The sequence below is a fragment of the Poecilia latipinna genome, unplaced genomic scaffold (assembly GCF_001443285.1).
Source record: "Poecilia latipinna isolate Pla-1442-1.1 unplaced genomic scaffold, P_latipinna-1.0 Scaffold1098, whole genome shotgun sequence".
Taxonomy (NCBI): Eukaryota; Metazoa; Chordata; class Actinopteri; order Cyprinodontiformes; family Poeciliidae; genus Poecilia; species Poecilia latipinna.
The window spans coordinates 95,100-115,928 of record NW_015113714.1 but is presented as its reverse complement, the minus strand read 5'-3'; the positions used below and the strand labels follow the sequence as shown (position 1 = coordinate 115,928).

Genomic DNA, 20,829 nt, shown 5'->3' with positions numbered 1-20,829 from the left:
AAGACTATAGAGGACATAAATTCTTCTTTGTTCAAATTTAACACATGGAGTTTTCACTGCTCTTTATAAGTCTAATAGGTTGCAACTAATAAAGTGCTTGAATGTCCATTGCAGCTGTTATTTGCTTTTTACTGAAAATCGTCTTTATAATTAATTTGCATCCTATTAACTCTCTAAATGTAGCTGCTGTTATTATATAAGTACGCCTTATGTAACAGCAGCCGATTCAAGTAGCCGAAATTATCTGCTTTCCCACAGAGGGAATTCTGTCAGGGATGACTGTAAACATTGCTGCAGCTATTCTGTACAATAAGTAACGAACATGTCCTGGTGGGGTTGAAAAGTTACTGGCTACACTCCCTGTTTATCACGAGACTGGCTGTTGACTTGTACTGGAACATCGTGTTCTCCTAAACGTTCTTATACCGTAAAAGCCACCATTTCCTCTTTATTCAGTCCGGGTTTGGTACAATGCATGTTCGCATGATTAAAATTGCCCAGTTTGCGCGGTTGTTCCGTGTCTCAGTTCGGGTTTGTTTTCATAAATCTTCAAAAATTCTGACAGAGTCCATACTTCCGACAGCACCCGAACGCGGCAGGGACGCAGGGGGCGTGGCCACTGAAAAAGAACATTATGGTGTGGTGATACGTGCGGAGGATCACCATCGTGGTGGAGGGTTTGTCATCACACAACGACGGTACAAGTATAGCAGCTCGCTGCCAGACACGTCCTCGGACCTTCAGGTTTCAACGGAGAACTTGTAAACACTCTCTTTGTTATGGGAGGAGATTATAAATCGCTGCTCATGAGATCTTCTGTATCTATTTGCTAACGGAAACCTTTGAGGAAGGAAGAAGACGAAGTCGGCTGGTTAATCTGTCACTGTAATAATCCCTACCGAAGAAGTCTATGTGCTCCCAGTTGTAAGGTTTGTTATTTTATTCGTGGATTTGACAGCATGGAGCAAATTAGCATGGCAGTTCAGTTTAATGCTAACAATAATAACTGCTGGAATGTGTGACATTAGACAACAGGCAGATTGTTTTGGGGTTTGCATTGCTAACCGTTGATTTGATAACAATCTGATTGTTCAGGAATGTAAATACCGTTGTTTAAAAAATATGAACGCATGCTCCTTGTCTCATTGAAGAGAACCATTTGTAATGTGCTGCCACTTCTGTAATGACCACCACACTTATGCATAGCATGCAGTTTCTGCATCCACGATCCAGAGTTGTTTTGCTCTTATAGTAAGATGGCTGCCTGCTAGAGATGCACCAATCAATCTGACAGAAACCAATTTTTCCCCTTGATTGGTTCTGAGTCTGAAAAATCAGATTAAATTCTGAATAATATCTGTTCCCTATTCATTAGAATCACCAAAACTAAGATTTCCCGCTAAAATGGGACTTTAAATACATTTTTACTGAGTTAAAGTAAAATCAGATTCAAAACATGCAGCACATTTTTTGTCTTTTATTTGTTATGGTCCTTTACAGTAAATCAGACCACAATGAAAAATACACAAAATCCTGAACTGTGCTAAATTATTGTCAATGATGAACAACTCCTTAGAAGCCATACTTGTTAGGATTTTATGTTTTGAATGCTGAGCAGATAATGGGGAGACTTTTCCTTCCCTCCATGCCTGCAGCTGATGTGATGAATTTGAGTGCAGCATCTCTACTCCCTACTGTCAACCTCTTCTGGCCTCTCTGCAGCAGGCATCATGGATGACGACCTGATGTTCAGCATGGAGGAGGAGGGCAGTGCTCAGAGACCCTCCGCTCAGAGAAACAGCATCAAACACCGGGCTCACTCGCTCAGCGACGCCAACGCCAGCGACGACGATGAAGACGAGGAGCACTTCATCTCGCCTATTCTGTGCGACTCTGCTAAAGAAGTCTGCAACTACCTGAAAGACCTGGTTTACACACGGCAGCTGTCAAACTCACTTCCAAAGAGCAACTTCCTATACAGGGTGAGCGGCTCAGAGTGATGTCAGCAAGTATTGAAATTAGCGAGATGATTAGCATGAAGTACAGCTTATAAGAGCTCAGTTCTGCAATCTTTGAATATTTGCCTTAAAAGGACAGCTGATTCATGCATGTCTGCACACACCCATTCACTACGTGTGGTATTGGTAGTGTGTGTGCTCTGTATCTGATTACCTCAGAGAAGGCGGGCCAATCTTCTTTAAATGTACCTTTTTTAAGAAGAACAGGAAGTACCGGAGGGTTGGTTTCAGGTCGTATTAGTATGTAAACACGCCTCATGCTGCTCAGCCCTTCAGATCAACAGCAAGGCTGCACATAAAGAGTTTATTCAGTGCTGCTTATCAGGGAGAACGCCCCACCAGTCAGCTGTCGTTAGAAGGAATGAATGGACTTTTGTTTGATTTTATATCTTCTTTCTGCTTAATGATGTTTGTAATAATCTTGATTTTTTTTCCTAATGGATAATTAATGGAATCCATCCGATTTCTTTACCTTCTCTAAACAGCATGAAAACGAGGCAGAGCATCGATCGTACACTGTAATCTCTGAGAGCGCACGGGTATGTTTCGGAGTTTCAAGTTACACTTTCCTCTCCCTCTGCCGGCGATCATCCATGCCTCCACTCTTCCCTCCCTGCTCTGTAGTTCGCAGTCCTTTTCCCTGCTCTTTTGTTTTCCTCCTGGTTTCCACCTTTTATCATTTGCTCATCGTCACGCTGACTGATTCTTGCTTCATTACAAATCCCGCTTCACATCTTCCTCTTCTTTCAGTATGCAAAAGTTTTTTCACTGTATTTTTCTTTATTAATAATCTATTTTTGTTGCAAATGCATAATGTGTAAACAACAATAAATTATTTTTGCAGTGCCTCACAAAGTATTCACACCCCTTGAACCTTTTCATATTTTGCCACATCACAACTTCAGTATTTTACTGAGATTTTACATGCTAAGCCAACACAAAGTCATGTATATTGTGAAGTAAAACAAAGTTTTCTGAAAAGATTTGCATGCATTTTTATGAAATTCCCCAACCTGGTCAGAATCATCTTTCCCCCTGGTGTGCACCTCTTGAAAAACGTTTGATTTTACTAAATGGATCAAGTTCATCTTGGATGGAGAGGGTTTTCAATTCCTAACAGAGATTTCTTCTGCACTTTGACTAGACCATTCTGAAACATGTTGATCTGAACCCCTACATTTTAGGCAATCTCAAGTATTTTGCAACAGGTTTCCTAATATTTAGCTCAAATGATTAATCTCTAAGCTTCAAAAGCATCCCGCAGCATGGTGCTGCCACCACCATGTGTCAATAAGCTCTGGCTTGTCTGCAATTCCAGTTTTTCAACCAAACTTAGTATTATGATTGTAAACTGTAACATTTTGACAGGTTCTCCCACTATGTCCTTGGATTTCTGCAGCCACTTCAGTAACCGTGAAGGCTGCTGTTTTATTTAATGCTCTCCTTGCTTGATTTTTATCTGTTTATACTGTGAATTTGTAGGCATCATACTCTTTAAATTTTTAAATGATCGGTGGAGTTGTTCTTTGTGACACATTGTGAGCTTGTGACGTTGTTTTTCAGCCCAACTCTTCTTTAAACATCTCCACAACTTTACCCCTGACTGGTTGCATTGGAATTTATTTAGGGATATCAGAGTAAATGGAGATAAATACAAATACGTGCCACGTATTTCTTGCAAAAAAAAATAAAATAAAAAAAGATGTGAACACTATGTATTCTTTCCACTTTGAAAATATTCATTGCTTTGTGTTTGTCTATTAGTCTACAGTCACATTGTGACAAAATGTGCTAAAGCTCCAGATGTTTGGATGCTTCTGCAGGGCACCTTTACATAACGACTCGGGGTTCACGCTACAGTGTCATCCTCGAGCGTCACCAGTGTTTGCTGCAATGTTTTTAAAACGGCTTCTGACGTGTTCTTGGTAAGACGATGATCCTGTGGTTGAGCACATGACCCAGACATATTTCTCATAGTGTAAATCTGTCGCTCTGAAACTGAACACGTCTGTTGATCAGCGGGGAGAGGAGCACGAGGGAGACGTGCAGAATGAGCTCGAAGTATCCGTGCTTGGCAACAGATTCAAATGTGATTAAGAGTTATTTGACACATGGTTTTTCTTACTCTAATTTGTGGACAGTGGATTTGTTTAAATGTTCACCTTTTACTTTATTATAATCCTTGCACACTTATCGCCCTAAGCATTTATTTGCACCCCTATAAGGAGCTAAAAATCCCTATAATCGCAAGCTCAAAACTTAATTTAAATTTTTTTAGTTGCTGTTCAAAATGGAAAACCCATGAAAACCTCTCATCCAAGTTAAACAATTTTTAAAAATATCTACCTGCTAAACTTGCCTATATCATCTACTGTGTCAGAAAGGGCATCATGAGAACTTTTGTTAATTTTATTGCCACTCAGAACGAACTAAATCTCCAAATATTGCTAATAGAAAACTTTAATAAAGACTGACATTTTGGGGTCATCAATTCCTCGTAATAACTGTTTATTTTAATGTTTTTGTGCACAGAGATGTGACTGTGTTCCTGGGGAAAGAAGTGAAAAAAGTTCAGAAAAGGGAAAATATGCCAAGAATTACCTTCACTGTGCAAATTGAGCAGCTTTGTGGGGAATTAATCTCTTTGTTTTCAATGTCCTGTTGAGCCCTGTATGGAAAGCAGGAAGTCTGTCTTTCTGGATTTACATTTCAGAGACTAAATTGTTTGTCTGCTGCAGGCGGCATGGATAAAAGCCATAGAGAAGGCCCGAGCCATGCCCGACCCCTGGGCGCAGTTCCACCTGGAGGATATCGAGACTGAACCCTGCATTCGCTACAGGTATGAACGACTCACCATTTGTCCTCTTCTTTGCAGGATCTGTGCTGCTTTTCACTGGGACATCTCCTGTCCTCCTCTTGTTAAGGAACCGCTGTGCACAGCTCGAACATGAATCCAGTCCCACACAAAAGTATTAGTAACCCCTAGCAACGTTTTGTCACTACAAAGTATTTTATTGGGAGTTTATCTGAAAGACTGAAGTAGAGTGTATTACGGTTATGGAGCGTGAAAGAACTACATGATATTTTTATGCTATTAAAGGTCTGAAGAGTGTGGTAAGCATTACTACACTGGGTATAGATGGTGGATAATTATGCAAAGTAAAAAATGGAATAAGTTGCACTACTTATCTGAAACTAAATTTGTACTTTTTAGCCGACATGCAATCCTGTATACATTGTACCCACTGTGGAACACGGCGGTTGCAGAATTGTGCTGTGGGGATGCTTGAACTGTTTTTATTTTCTGCAAAACAAAAACTAGAGCAACAACTTAAATCCCTGCATGTGCAAAGCTGGTGGAGATATACAACCCCAAAACACTTGCAGCCTTGATTGCAACAAATCGAATTGAATTGATGGGGCAGATTACAAATGCATGGCACACTTTTCAGATTTTTAGAGTTTCTTCACACTCTTTTGTGTTTGTCTGTTGCATAAAACTCAAATAAAACGCTTTGTGTTTGTGGCAAAATGTTGAAGAAGTGTAATGCATCTGTTGAATCACTAACATTGCATTTCCTAATTTATCAGCAGCTTTTAATGTGCAAAACCATATTCAATTACAGGCATACCGTTTTTTTATTTTCCTGCAGCTCACGGCGGTGTTGCTCACTTGTAACATTGTTACATGAAAACATGACCTTTGAACTTGTTTCAACATGTAAACACAAAGCTGACACATTTTATCTCCTAGAAAAGTCGATGTAATGACTCTGCCGTCATTCAGTACCTCGTTTACAAACTCCAGTGCGGTTGACCCGGGCAGCTTGGCCTGCGGCTGCGTTTCACATCCCAGGATCAAATGTCAGCATTTTGGCCTCCGCTGTTGACAACGTAAAAGAACGCCCTTCTGTTCCTCAAGTTGTTTCTTAAAATTATTATCTTACATTTGGGTGGGATACCAAATGTGTACGCAGATATTAAAGGCCAGCTTGGCAGCTATTAGCTCCCTAATCAAGAGCGGAAAGAACGTACAAAGGATGTGGGTGTATGCAAAGAGCATTTTGAAATGAGTTCCTGTGGGTGGAGGGATTGTCCGAGCCTGGGATTTGCCCTGCTGTGTTATTTCTATGTGCTAAATTTACCCGCCGTAACCTCATCCCCTCTCTGCACCCTGCAGCTCGGCTGCTGTGGTACTCTGTGTTCCCAAGCCTGAAATGTCAGCTTGAAGATTAGATATTTGTAAAGTTATTTTCCTCTTTGTACTTTCTAATGTCTGTCTATCCTGCAGGGTTCATTAACCCACTACACTTTCTGCCAATTCAAGCAAACATACAGACCTCAAAGGGGTTTTCTCTCAGCAGATTGGCTGACTTTCCTCCCTTTGCTCCCGGCTAAACATCATCATTCAAAGTGAAACCAGTCAGAGTGACTTCTCCTTGGAAGAAAAAAAAAAAGAAAAAAGAACTCCCTCCCAGAACCTTCCCGTTTTGTTCTGTTCTCATTTTACTCACTTAGGAGAGCAGAAGAATCATGTGGCTCCCTGATAAGAATAGATAATGAGCTGTGGACAAAGTCCCACGTCTGGCAAACATAAATGAACTACACCTCCTTTAGTGCAAGGAGGGAAGCAGTAATCTGAGAAAGGAAAGTGGGTCAGTGGTGTGACAGGTGTGGAAGGGTGATATTAAGCAACAGGTGGGTAAGTAAAACAGATATATTTTGTCTCACTGTAGAGCAGGGTCGCAGGGTTTTATCGCTTGGCCAAGTTTCTTGCTTTGAACTGCAATACGACAAAGAAAAGCATCAAATACTTTCTGTTAAGAAACAAGTGTTTCAGTATGTTTGCTAGCCTGCAGAGTGGAGTATGACTGCTGCAAAATTTCCCTTTAATTTAGTGCTCAAACATTGTAATTAGAAATGGTAAAACTCTGCATTGCAAAACCACAGAAGAAGTCGTAGCCTGAGTGCTTTGCAGTGCATGTAAATGGTGTGGCACGGTTTTTTGGCCGTAAACTCATCGTCTTTCTGCAAAGTAAATTTCTGTCTCTTTAATTCCAGACTCTCTTTCTTTTTTGATTGGCTGCTTTATTTCAGTGTTAACGGGATTTCTGTGTTTGTTTGCCTGTTAGATATTGCTTTCATTGCCACCTTTTACTGAAATAATAAGTCAGTTTTTTGGTGAGTAGCTATTTTGTTGGTAAATTTTGCTGATTTGGTTGTATTTAGTCGACTCAGATGTGTCCAACACACAAGTTTAATTTTTTAAAATGCAAGTAATCCTGTAGTAAAAAAAAAAAAAAAGTCAGCTTGTTAGTATTTGTGCCTTCTGAATTTTGTTGTCAAGTTAATTTGTAGCTTTAAAACTTTTATGGTAGTGTTTGCAAAACTACCAAAAAGCAAACAACAGATTTTTTTTTTTACTTCCTCTCATTTACAAAATGCAAACCATCTTTGTCAACATTCAAATCAACATTTTGTGACTTTCCTCAAGGCTTTAATACTCTGTGTGTTACTAGAACCATTAAAATGATGGATATATTTGCAAAGATATGCTTTCTTTTTTAAAAGGTTGTGTTTTCTTTTTCGCAGGTACAGCGCGATCACAGGAGAATGGGCTCAGGACCAGATCCACGTCAAGATGGGGACACAGGTATCGCTTCTCACCCGGCATTTTGCGCCAGCTTTGAAAAATATCCGGCTTTCCTAAGTTTAAAGTATAAATGCGATGAAATGTTTAAGAAATCATTTTGTTTTTAAAACCTTTGTGGGTAGGAAAAGTATTAACAAACAACTCCTAAATGAGATTGTCCGCAGTTATATGCCCTTATGTTACTTATATTTGGTTTGATTCAAGATAAAGAAATAATTATATTTTTGAAAAGTTAGTTCATTTCAGTAACTTAATTGACAAAGTGAAACACATTTTATTGATAATTACACACATAATGGCCTTTACTTCAGTTAACTGTGATGATTTTCTGCTTACAGCTGATGGAAAAAATATTTAAGATTAAAATGTTACCTCAGACCAATAAAACATTTTAATACAGAAATGTGATCATAATAAAAAAAGTATGTTTAATACCTGCTTAAAGGTTGTTTCTAAAAGGTACTTTTACTCTGACAAATGGATCTCATCGAATGCATACTAATTTATTGAGTGTCTGTATTGCATATCTGTAAATCTTGCATAGAGGTAAGTCTTACTACACACAAAAAGCCTGATAAGTCCTTAAGTATGTATGTTTACAACCTTTTCCTGTCTGTCTTCTTTGGTCGTTGAGTGGGACTTTGTTGTCCCACCCAAAAATAAAAAAAATAAAAATAGCAAATTGCACATTAATTTCTCCTCTGTCTGGTTTCTCACAGCCCTTTGGGAAGGGAGCCATGAGGGAGTGTTTCAGAGCGTAAGTTGAAATACTCCTCCACATTCTGTTTCCTGTTCCTCTTGTAGGGACGTCGAGTCAATATAAACACAACAGCAATGGATCGCTGGCCCATATTCCCTGCACTTTCTGCTCCGACTCGCGGGGACTGCTGTTGATGGCGCCGTATTTTTAGACTACAGCTCTAAAGATAGGACTTGGAGTTTAGTTCTGGCTGTAATCCCATGAAATTGATTCCCCACTAATGTTTATTGTCTGAGTAAATTAAAAGCCCTGCCATGTTTATTTTCTGAGTAAAGATATTAAACTAGAAGTGCAAGAGGTTATGAAAGGCCTCCTTGGCAAGTCTGGCCAACTACTCCTGACTTTTAGTCAGGAGTAGACCTCCTTATTTTGGAGGTCCTTTAATTTACCTCCAAAATAAATACATGCAATTTAAAACTGACAGGGTTCTCTATGGGAGGACATTGATTATAGTTTATCATGACTGAAAAGGCAGAATCAACACATGATTTCAGGAATTAACGAAAAAAAAATAAATAACATTTTTCCATGTTTATTAGGATTAACATACAGTAACATTCAATCAAAATCACAGCTTCATTTGATACTTAATAGTTGCCACAGACATTGTGTGTTATTTAATTTAACTAGTATAAAGAGATTTATGGATTCAAACATTATTTAAAATTATATCTTAAAAATCTGAGCTCACTAGCTCAAGCAGATGGTTTTATGAAACTTTTTTTTAGAGCAAAGATCTAATTTATAAATTTGTTGTAATGCTATTTTGTTAATTTGTGGCAATGTTTTAGATATTGTCTTAGTGGATTTACTTATTACGCAAATTCCTCAGTGATGATTTGGTTAAACATTGTAGCGCCCCCTAGTGGGGGATTTTTCCCAAGTCTACTCAGGATCATGTTTTATTGATCATGAGTCTCATCTCTTACTACTTCTGTCCAAATGAGTTTTTAGCTAGCTAACACAGAACATTTCTTTATAGTTTCTGAGATTACAATGCTTGCTTAAAGTATTGTAATGTTTTGGCATTACAGTGGTGAGATTTTATTGGAAGGTTTTGCATATATCCTATTAAAACAGATTAACTGGGTGTGGTCAAGTGGGCGTGGCTTATCTTAATCAGAATAATTAAAGGATTCTAAACCTAGAAGTTTTTTAACAATGTGGTTTACCGTTTCCTTTCTTGGACCCCTAATTCATAAAAAACTATCTTTTTTTCTATGTATTATTTCTCAGTCATGTGGAAAATCAAAACCAGTCAATCTTAGGCTCGCATGAAATATCTGAAATCTCAAATCCTCTCCAAAAAGTAGTTTAAGCTAAACTCCCTGCGGCCCTACAAGGCCAGACATGTTGGTTCCTAACAGACGAAGCTGCCATGTGCTGCGTGTTTTTCTTACTGTAAACGTATGGGTGAACTGACCACATCTGTGATCACTTTCAACTAATTTGTGATTAAAAAGCTGGATTCTTTTGTTGAAAAAACTAAAATCCTCAGGGCAGTCTCTCTATTTTTATGGGAATTGATATAAATTTGTATACTCAAGACGAATATGTTTTTCTGTTTTGTTTCCCCTCCAGCAAAAAGTTGTCCAACTTCTCACACAGCAGCAACTGGAAGTCGGCGTCCAACTATGTTGCCAAGCGCTACATGGAGACTGTGGACAGAGAGGTTTACTTTGAGGACGTCCGGCTGCAGATGGAGGCCAAACTCTGGGGGGAGGAGTACAACCGACACAGACCTCCCAAACAGGTAGAAGAAGAACATTTAATGTCCACCTTTACGCAGGGAGAAGAGAACAATCTATGCCTTGTAAATTATGTCTAGGGTGTTCGTGCATTCTTAAAAAGTCTATTTAAAATGAAGGCCCTGAAATGTCATAAATTCATTTTAAAAAGTAAGTTGGCCTTTAAATATGTTATTCCCAGATCTTAAATTTTGTAGTTTGTAGTTTGACACGCAATAGTATGAATCGCACTCTGACGTCTTCATTGCATTCTGTGACTTGAGATGGTTGAGACGTTTGGTCGCACTGGACTCGGTTATAAACTATTTACAAGAAGTAAACATGATATGGGGAAAAGAAAGTCAGCATTGTGGAGAACTGGAAAAAATTGTGCATGTGATTTTAGAATGCTGGAAATATGAGAGATAAAGAAATGTGTTACTTTTTGTTATTAAAATTTGTTTTTTTTTATTTTTGAAAAATAAAGAAACATAACATTTCAACAAGTATACTACAGGGATATTAAGAAAGTAAAATGATTTTAAAAAATTAGTTCGTTTTTTAAGAAAACTTAATTCCTAAAAAAGATTTTGATTTTTGTTTCTGAAAAATGATTGTGATTTTGTTAATTGATTCATATTTTTACGATTAACAAAATATGATCGATAATATACATGTACGCACTCTATACCAGTAGGTGGCGGTAATCTAACGTTTCTTGCCAACCGCCAATAAAAATCAAGAAGAAGAAACCAGTTGCCGTTACTTCTGCTAGCTAGCTAGCTAGCTCTTTTTTTTGCGTCTATCATGGACACGTACAAAAATGTATCGCTGCTTAGCTGGACGAAGTTCGAACATTTCTTTTAAATATAGGTGTGAAATTCCATTCATAAAGGTCTTAAAAAGTCTTAATGTTTGAGTTGGTGAAAGCTGCAGAAACCCTGATTTATTATAAGATATTTCAGAGGGAAATATATTGCAATCTTCAGGTGGACATCATGCAGATGTGTGTGGTGGAGATGACGAACAGACCGGGAAAACCGCTCTTCCACCTGGAGCATTACATCGAGGGGAAGTACATCAAGTACAACTCCAACTCGGGCTTCGTGAGGGACGACAACATCCGACTGACTCCACAGGTGAGAAATGCTATATATCTTGCTTAGAAGGCACTGCGGCCTGATAGTTAAGTTTAATTCAATAGCACATTTCAGCAACACGGCATTTTAAGGTGTTTTGTATCACGAAAGCACACACACACAAAAAAAACAGCATAAACACATCATATAGTGAGCAGATGTGAAAACCCTGAGGCGGTCCTAGCCGGTTTGGCGCCCTGGACAAACCGGCTTATTTTTCTTGCTAAGCTATTGGGTGATTTATAAGCTAACAGAAGTATTTTAAAGTCTATTCTCTGAAAATATAGTGAGCTATAGGAAGAACTTCAAAACTGGGGTGATGTGCTCTGTTTTTCTGGTTTTAGTGAGAAGTAAATCTGGATCAGTTGCAACTGTTTTATTAATCTGTGAAGACGCTTTGCAGTAATCAAAGTGACTAAACATCAAAGCATGTATGAGTTTCTCTAGATCTAGCTGATATATTAGTCCTTTAATACTGAACATGTTCTTCAGGTGGTAGAAGGCTGACTTGGTAACTGTCTTTATGTGACTTTGAAGTCCGGCATAATCTCGCTCTTTCGTCCATCAGGCCTTCAGTCACTTCACCTTCGAGCGCTCCGGTCACCAGCTGATCGTGGTCGACATCCAGGGAGTCGGCGATCTCTACACAGACCCTCAGATCCACACAGAGAAGGGGACGGATTTCGGAGATGGAAATCTTGGTGTGTTTCTTTTCTTTTTCGGATTTAGCTAGTTCCTACTGGCAACAGGAATTCCTCAGTCTGATAATATTCCAGGTGTGCGAGGCATGGCTCTGTTCTTCCATTCCCACCTGTGCAACAAGATCTGCAAGAGCATGGGTCTGACGCCTTTCGATCTTTCTGAGCCAGAGGCGTCGCAGCTGGACTGCACCAACAAACTTCTGGTAATTTTACCATTTTCGTGCTCTCTGAGAGATTCCTGTGATCAACCACAGCTTACCAAATTAATCCAACAAAAGTCTGGAAACAGAACCAGAGTACAGAAACATTTTTAATATTTAATTAGAAATATAGATTTTAAAAAGTTTAAAATCTTACACTGTTAATTGGGGGTCTCTTTTTTTACATGCAAAAATCCCGAGGTGGAACCTTTGTGTTGTGTTTCTGGTATGCCTGTAAATCTGACGCAAAAGCGACATCCGCAGACAAAGCTGTGGATGACAAAGCCACTTCTCTTTTTAACTCTCTTCAATGGGGGTTAATTTTTGCTTCAAAAATAATTTAAATGGGATGCTGGAAAAGACTACTGGTGTTTATCCCTGCAGCTATTCAAGCTTAAAATAGACTGGACTTTAACTAGATTTCCTGTTGTTTATTGTTTTTTGTTTGTTTGTTTTTAAGGACTCCAATGCAACATTCTTCTCTCACTAATCTGAGTTCTTTCAGTTCTTTTGCCTCTAAGTTTTTTTTCCTCGCTGTTTCCCAGAAGTCGGCCAAGACGGTCCTGAGGGGCTGCGAGGAAGTCTGCGGCTCGCTTCGCGTCCGCACCTTTTCCGCCAGCCGCGTCCCTCCACTGCTGTCCCGTCTGTCCGAGCCGTCGTCTGCGGACGAGAGCGCGAGCGACGTGGACTCCATCCCCTGCTCACCTCTCACTCTCCCCTTCTCTCCCATAGTGGCACCTGGATCCATGGGCAAATCCTCTTCAGGTACATTCCTAAACCTTTTTTTTCCCCCTGGCAAAAGCGTCCGTTGTGACTGGTTTTAACTTTTTACTGCGTTTTCCAGGCTTGTCTCTCTCTGGAATGTACGAACACGACAGGCTGAACAACAACACAGCTGATCACAAGGTGAGCAACGACGAAGTGAAGTGAACTGGAAATGGAAACATGAGCTGCAAATGAACAACACAAACATTATCTCAAAAAATAGAAATCCAAAGTTACATTTTTGTACCTCAGGTTAATCAACACAGCATTTTGCTTGAACATTCAATTTGGGACGTAACCAGAAGTATGAATAAATACCCTAAAAAGGTATTTATTTGGGTAACAGACTAGAGTCTCCTTCTGTCTGCGTTTTCAAAACACCAAAGTGATGCCAAAATCTGATTTTAATTCACTTGTGTCAATAAAAACTTAAATATTGTGATATAAAATTAATCTGTCAACTTTAGTGGTTATTTTTAGTTTTGTTTACGTTAATTTACTTCATCATAAATGATAGCTAGCTAAAACTTACAGTTTACCACATTGTACTGAGGACAAAACATAGACAACTGTACAAACAGTACTTTGAATAAAATGTTAATAAATACATTAAAAAAAACACACACACACAAAATAGTATGTATAATCATTCAAATGCTCATTTACAATTAAATATTTAAGTATCAAAATATATAAATTTAAAGGAGTTGTTACCCTATAGAATTAGCTCAGCATTTAATATTTATATTTAGTTACTATTTTCTTTATTTGTTTATTCATAATAATGTAAGGCGTCACTGTAAGGTGACTTGCATCACTTTTTTCTTTTTTGTTTCATCACTTTTTTCCGTAGCAATGTTAGCGCCACCTACTGACTCTCTTTTTCAGTAGGTAGTTATTTTCAGTAGTTATTTTATCTGCCAGCCTTCCAGCTGGCAGATAAAATAAACTATCAATAAATATTAAATTTTTTTATTTAGCAATTTAGTTTTGCACATTATTTAAACCTTATTGAAACACTTAAAAATATTTTATTTATTAAATGTATGGATTTATCATTTTATTTAACTATCCTATTATATTGTGTCTCTTTGTTCTCGTGACTCTGGAGGCTGAACTTAGGCCTGTCACGATAACAAATTTTGCAGAGCGATTAATTGTCTAAAAAAATTATTGCGATAAACGATAAATCAGTGTCGAGACCTTTTGACACTGATTTAATGGAAATGACTAATAATAAGAGACGATAAAGCCGATAATTAAAATTGCGATTAATTGATTTATCGTTTATCGCGACAGGCCTATCTGAACTGATTGGAAACTCGCCTGCTGAGGGAAGTTCAATGTTCCCTGTTTGTCTCCGCTTGAATCCCTTCTCCCACACACAGAGGATTATGGGTATTCAGCTCTCATTGCAACACTGCAGACATTTGCGTGTGTGCAGGCCAGCAAACAAACAGCTGTTAGGCCTCCTGGATGAGTAGGCTTTGCGTGGGTCCAAAGCTGATTTGTGGAAAAGCTCATCACGCCGTCGGCGGCTGAGGCCGGAGCAACAATGCTTGTGTTGAGAAGCACAGCTTGTGACGCTGCTGCTTGTGAAAACAGGCAACAATGTCCTGAAACAACACTCCATTGTGTGAACCAGCTGGTCTATTTACAACTCTAAAAAAAATTTCTTTATTTTTTCCTCTTAGTTTTTTAAGTTTCATCCAAAATTGAAAATAAAATGGAAAATTCTAAGTGTCCTTTTGGTTCCTGATTTATCGCTTTTCTTGCTTTTTTTTTTCCACACAAGTCGACGTTTTGTTTCCTGTCTGCAGGACTCTGAGAGCGGCGGAGACAGTGGCTACCCGAGCGAGAGGAGGAGTGAAGGGGATCCTAATGATCATGTGGACGGGGTAAAGACTTTAACTTAACCTTTCTGTGATTTAACATCAATAAAATTAGATTTTATGAAACTGACAGGGGAGAAACCTTTGAGTTTTTAATAACACAGTTGGACATTTAACTTCCTGATAGGTAGTTGACACTTAAAATTTTAAAGTTTCTTCCTCTTCTCAGCTCCACCAGATTACTATTAAGTTTAGGACTGTCTGCAACTAATCCCTATTCTAGATATCAATTAATCTGTCGCTTATTCTGATAATTAATCGATTAATTGGATACAGATTTTTCCTTTTACATTTTATACAATATTAGAAAGGCTTTAAAATATGCAAATAGACAAATAATCCAGTTACTTTTTAAAAAAAGAAAAGAATTATTTTGTTTCCTACAGTGAAACAACAGGAAAACATTTGATCATTTGCAGCTAAAATACATACTTTTTACATCAGTATTTGAAAAGCTTGTTTCTACTTGACTTAATATCAAGTTTAATTTAATCTGCTGTTTAATTTTTAGATTAACTGATTGATAAATGGATAGCAAAAGGTGCTCAATTTGTTTTTGTTTTTTTTATTTTACTCAAATTGAACCAAGTGAAATTCAGTTATACCACTTGAGGTTTTCTTAAATGTAAAATGTTTATTTTTGTACAGTTTTGGCTTATTTAATGCGTTTTATTAATTCAGTAATTGCCGTTTTTGAGTCTTTCTGTTCCAGTCAATGGTTAATGAATTACTAAAGTAGTTGATGGTAATTTCCGATTAATCATTTCCGCTCTAATTAAGTTAGTTTTCTTGGACAGCAGGATTTATAATTCGTGTTATCATCATTCAGGTCCATCACCGCTACAGGCCTGTTTCTGAGTCGGATGACGACAGCATCAGACGGGTAAACAAACCAAGTTAAATGCATGTGAATGCTTTCCTCCCCTGGATCATTTCCATTCTCGATATCCACTCCTAACTCCTTCACTCATCATCATGTTTTCACATTTTCCTCCCCTCCACTTTCCCGTAACGTGGCTCCTACTCCTCTCCGTTGTTTCCCTCCCGTGACTAGAGGAAGATGGTAGCTCCTCCGAGAGTCTCAGCGAATTTATACTCTGAAAGTCCCAGCAATGAAGGGGTGATTATCTGCATGTAGGCTTTGTAAGGCAGCTGTTTCCTCTGAAGCGCTTTTTCTGTTCCCAGAAGCTTTACTTTTGCATATTTTTTTGTCGAGCAGAAAGATGTGTGCAGCTGTTTCAATGTGCACAAATATTTGGAACCACAATAAAACGATTTGTGGAAACGAAACGCCATCTACCTCCAGTTGACGCACTCCGACACTTCTCACAATAATGGCTTACTGTGTGCTTCCTGTTTGTTCTGCAGCTCTCAGCTCAACGCCTGCTGCTTGTCATTACCTATACTCCATCCATTTCCAATACTCCATCAGAATTGGTCATAATTAGGTTTCTGCTTCTGTTTTTTTCTTCTTCTTCTTCTTCTTCTTCTTCTTGTCTTGGTTGGACGTTTCTCCTCAGCTGACGGATGAGAAGTGGAGCTTCTTCCACTCGTCTCGGGCTCACGTCCACCGACCTTCCTGCGTGGCCACCGAGGTGGAGCGCCTCAACGCTCTGCTGCAGAAGAAGATCGGACAGTCGATCCTGGGAAAGGTAAATTCAAAAACATCACATTTATTCAGATTCAGATTAATTGCGTTTTGGTAAGTTTACAACATTATTTAGCCTGTCACGGCAATCAATAAATCACTTTAATAAATTAAAACAACATTCTCTGATATGAATCATTTTGGCACAACTGATGGAATGCATTTAACCGTTTTTATTTTTATTTTGACATATTCACAGATTTCCAAACCTGTGCTCTCTGTCATTGTTTGGTTCTGCTGCCCAGGTCCACCTGGCCATGGTGCGCTACCACGAAGCGGGCCGGTTCTGTGAGAAGGACGAGCCGTGGGACCAGGACTCGGCCATGTTCCACCTGGAGAGAGCCGCCCTGTGCGGAGAGCTGGAGGCCATCGTAGCCTTAGGGAAATGTTACCTGCAGCTGCCTCATCACATCCTCCCAGACATGGAGGTGGAGGTAAAAACTCACACAGCTTCATTTTCCTGCTTGTTTCACTAGGAAGCTGACTGGAGTTGGTCCAGGTCTGTTCCCACTTTCACTCGCGTGTGTTGCTGACAGGATAACGCAGGAAACAGGATGAGGGGGTTTAAGTATCTGCTCCAGGCTGCCGAGGCGGGAGACAGATCTTCTATGATCATAGTGGCCAGAGCCTTCGATACGGGAGCCGGTCTGTCTGCTGACAGGTCAGTGAAGGGTCACTGAAACAGGACTCAGACCGACGCTTCACATCCTTAAAAATGCTTCAATTTCCTTTAGTTGTGTAAGGTTTGGAAAGTGCTTTACTTCTGTAATAAAGTCATTGGAAATGCTTGATACTCAAACTGCACTGCTGTGTAATAGTGAAATCTAACATGTTATTACAAGCCTAATAAAAAGACACACTTTTTTTGCTGTTTGTCGTTAAATCAGACTAAACTTTTCTTGTTTTTAGGTTAATTGTAATTACCCAAATTATTTCTGTTTGCTAAATGCCAGAAAACTTGCTGAGCATTTTTTAGATATACATTTTTTTAACTTTCTTGTATATTGGGTTTAAACATCTAATTAGTACAGCAACGTCATTTACCTGAACGCAATTTGATTGTTTAAATGCAATGAATATTTACTATTTCTAATGACTCAATAAGTGATTGTCTTATATTGTCTTATATTTTGTATGTTAAAGTTTTTTGTTAGATTATTGTGTGTAGGGTGTGAGACATTTCAAAACATAAAATTTTGTTATATTTTAGCCTATTTTGTCTTTATGTTAATAATCGTAATAAATATCATAATAGTTAGTTAAAACCGTCTCTTTTTAGTTCATTTGCATTGTTTTAGTAAACTTTTGCTGGAAAAGTTTGTCTTAAAAATGCTTGAATGTTACTGAAGGAAATGTTCCGGTTACGGTGTATTCCTCCCCCTAGTGGATTCATAGTGGAATTACATTATTTCTATCAGGCTCTCCCTCATTGGCTCTTCTGTTTTTGTGCTTCACGGCCACAGAAAGCAGGACTGGGCCGAGGCGATCCACTGGTACGACAGCGCTCTGAACATGATGGACTACGATGAGGGCGGGGAGTTCGATGGCACGCAGGACGAGCCGCGATACTTGCTGCTGGCCAGAGAGGCGGAGATGTTCCAGGAGGGCGGCTTCAACCTTACTGCAGATCCACAGAAAGCAGGTTCGGTTCTGCTTCTGCCTTTTAGTATTCAATAAAACTGTCATGAAATGTCCGACCCCTTTCAGATTTCTTGATTTTTATCATTTATTTATTTTTTTGCACTTGAAATCATTAAACTAATGTTTACGTCAGACAAAGAGAATCTGAGAAAAGCCTGTCCAAACCAACCAGTATGCAATTGAACAAAGTTTTTGGTATAATTTCACCAGTGAAGTAAGATAAAATATCTTAAAAAGAGACACTTAATGCCCCAATGTCAAAAAAAAAATGTAAATACCAGACTTGTTATTAACTTGTAATTGTTTAGAAACCATTCGAAGCGTTCTGAGGTTTTGGTTCACCACAGTGAGAGCGACAAATGGAAGAAAATCTGCAATAGTTGTTTAATTGCAGTTTCTCAATAATCTTTGAAAGTCTGTATCAAGTCAAACCAGTTATTTAGGATATAAATGAAAAATGTAGAGAGCAGATTTGGGTAGTATTTTTACTGTGCTGTACTTTTTACTTTGAGTAATTTTGTTAAGAAGTATTGCTTCTCTTACTTGAGTAAGATTTCTGGATTCTCTACCCGCCGTGTGAAACTTTACTAAATGCAGAATAAATTTGTTTTAACCAAAAATTCACCAGACATCTGCAGTTTTTGTAAAGTTTCATACGTTTTTTTTGTTTTTGTTTTTGTTTTGTTTTTTACTGAAAGAAATTGATTTGAAAAAATTTTGTTTTTTTCCCCGAATGCATTATTTATATGAAATATTTTCATTTTGGTCTTTAAAATGACAACATTTCCACATAACTTTAAATTTTTGTCCATCTGATTGTGTATTTTTTAAATATTAAATGATTGTTTTGACCACTGATTAGCAATTGTGTAACCTTTTTAATTTTTTTACTTTTTTTTTTTTTTTTCTTACTCTTGAGTAATTTTATGTCAACTTTTTACTTTTACTTGAGTAATAGTATGTTGATGTAGTGCTACATTTTTTTATACTCTGCGACATCTGGTTGAAAGTGTTGCAGCCGACATTTTGTTTCCTGATTAAACAGATTCAACAGCCATCGTTAATCATACATTTTTACCAGATTTTCACAAACTATAAGCTCTGTAGCTCACAGAAAACACACAAAAGGACTTCAGAGAAATAAGGTGTGCCTGTTATTTTATGACGGACTAATATTTGCTCTCTCGTTTCAGGGGATTTGTTTACGGAAGCCGCTGAGGCTGCGATGGCGGCCATGAAAGGTCGCCTGGCCAACCAGTACTACATGAAAGCCGAAGAGGCCTGGGCACTGGTGGAGGAGTAATCATGGAGACGTTATTGATCCCCCTATGAAGCCTGTGGGAGTGAACTTTTACACATTCAGCATTTTACCCTGAATGATTATCGTTTACATATTTTTATGACAGAATTTTTGCTGTTAGCGGTTTGCCTTTGAGTGTGCTGAGCCATTGACGATCAGATCTCCGTGTTTCTTTCTTTCCTTTTTTCCTAAGGTTGATCATCCCGTCTTCCTTTTCCCTTTAATTTCCTGCCCCTCATTGAATTTTATTTAAGTGTAAATAAGAAAAAAATTATCTGATAAATCAGAACAAAGAAAAATGTTTTCTTATTTTCCCCTTCTAATGTTATCAAATTAATGTTGGAAGAATTTATAAAGAAATGGAGTCTGAAAGTATAAAATAAAGTTTGCCTTGCTTTTTATTCATCTTTGATTGTTTTTTGTCTTTGTCTTAAAAAAGTTTTAAAGTTCTTACATTTTTATTGTCTTTAAATTAATATTAACATAGAAGGATATCAAACTTGACTTGAATAAAGTAAAATTTTTGTAGCACATTTCAGGAATGAGACAGTTAAATACTTTATACTATAAAAACATAACTAACAAATTATGAAGCAAGCAATAAACATTACATTTTGTCAAATACCTTTACCAAAATCATTAAGCAAATATACTTAAAAAAATGTAATTTAAAATTTAAGGTGAATCTTTTTTTAAATCACAGGAGCTAAAAATGAATCAACATGTTCAAATATCACAGACTAAAACAGAACTGATAAAAGTAAATGTTTTTGTCTGTAAGGGCAGGAGGATGGCATAGACTTGCATAAATGTAATAATTTTTGTTGAAATCATCCTACATGTTGAGATAAGACTAAAAATCTGCAACTGATTTTGATAATTTTGAAACATGCAAGCTGTTCACTGAATATTTGAGCAAAAGTAACTAATTATTTGCAAGAATATAGAAAACCACAAAAAAATACCAGGTCTGTAATCATCAAATTGAGTTTGTTAGGAGCAGTGATGCTTAAAGTCTTAAGTATGGAGCAGAAATTATCACCTCCAGTTTCATTCATGAGGCGTGACAGAAGCAGATGCAGGAAATGTGTTGGTTAGTGATGCTAAGACATCATTCTTTACTGCAGATTTTGCTCCCTTTCACCTGCTCATTCTCTCACTACAGTCTTTGTTGTCCACAAACATCATAACCCTGACCTTGCTTGTGAACATGTCCATTTAAACTCACTGCAAACAAAAAGAGCTGATCCTAAACGCCCTTAAACACCTCACCACTCCCTTCTTTGCTGTTGTAAAAGTCCTGCCTCACCTTCACTAGTTCTTTGCCAAGAGGCTGCAGGGTCGGGCTGAATTTGTGGCAGTAAGTATTGCTATCATTTTTGCAG

The 20,829-nt window shown here is 38.0% G+C and overlaps 1 protein-coding gene across 6 annotated transcripts; it reads left to right on the top strand.

Moving 5' to 3' along the window:
* Positions 1-628: 628 nt before the first annotated feature.
* eef2k (eukaryotic elongation factor 2 kinase) lies at positions 629-19,849 on the top strand. Of its 6 annotated transcripts, none has more exons than XM_015052272.1 (20): positions 629-924; positions 1,723-1,982; positions 2,504-2,557; positions 4,757-4,857; positions 7,611-7,671; positions 8,391-8,428; positions 10,013-10,184; positions 11,148-11,297; positions 11,866-11,998; positions 12,074-12,201; positions 12,744-12,963; positions 13,043-13,104; positions 14,784-14,861; positions 15,685-15,738; positions 15,910-15,975; positions 16,376-16,507; positions 16,749-16,937; positions 17,040-17,164; positions 17,967-18,145; positions 19,338-19,849. In XM_015052272.1, the coding sequence occupies exons 2-20, from the start codon at positions 1,731-1,733 to the stop codon at positions 19,445-19,447; spliced, it is 2,304 nt and encodes a 767-aa protein (XP_014907758.1). In that variant the 5' UTR covers positions 629-924; positions 1,723-1,730; the 3' UTR covers positions 19,448-19,849. The 6 variants fall into 6 exon arrangements, with proteins under 6 accessions (XP_014907758.1, XP_014907759.1, XP_014907757.1 ...); XM_015052273.1 differs by having other exon boundaries at positions 629-929; positions 12,747-12,963; XM_015052271.1 differs by having other exon boundaries at positions 629-929.
* Positions 19,850-20,829: the final 980 nt, after the last annotated feature.

What these genes read in the sequence shown, in the direction of transcription:
- eef2k (XM_015052272.1), top strand. Translation starts at nt 1,731, where the DNA reads ATGGATGACGACCTGATGTTCAGCATGGAGGAGGAGGGCAGTGCTCAG. An exon ending in GACACAGACCTCCCAAACAG is followed by an intron (nt 10,185 to 11,147) that starts GTAGAAGAAGAA and finishes TGCAATCTTCAG; the next exon opens with GTGGACATCATGCAGATGTG. An exon ending in TCCCAGACATGGAGGTGGAG is followed by an intron (nt 16,938 to 17,039) that starts GTAAAAACTCAC and finishes TGTTGCTGACAG; the next exon opens with GATAACGCAGGAAACAGGAT.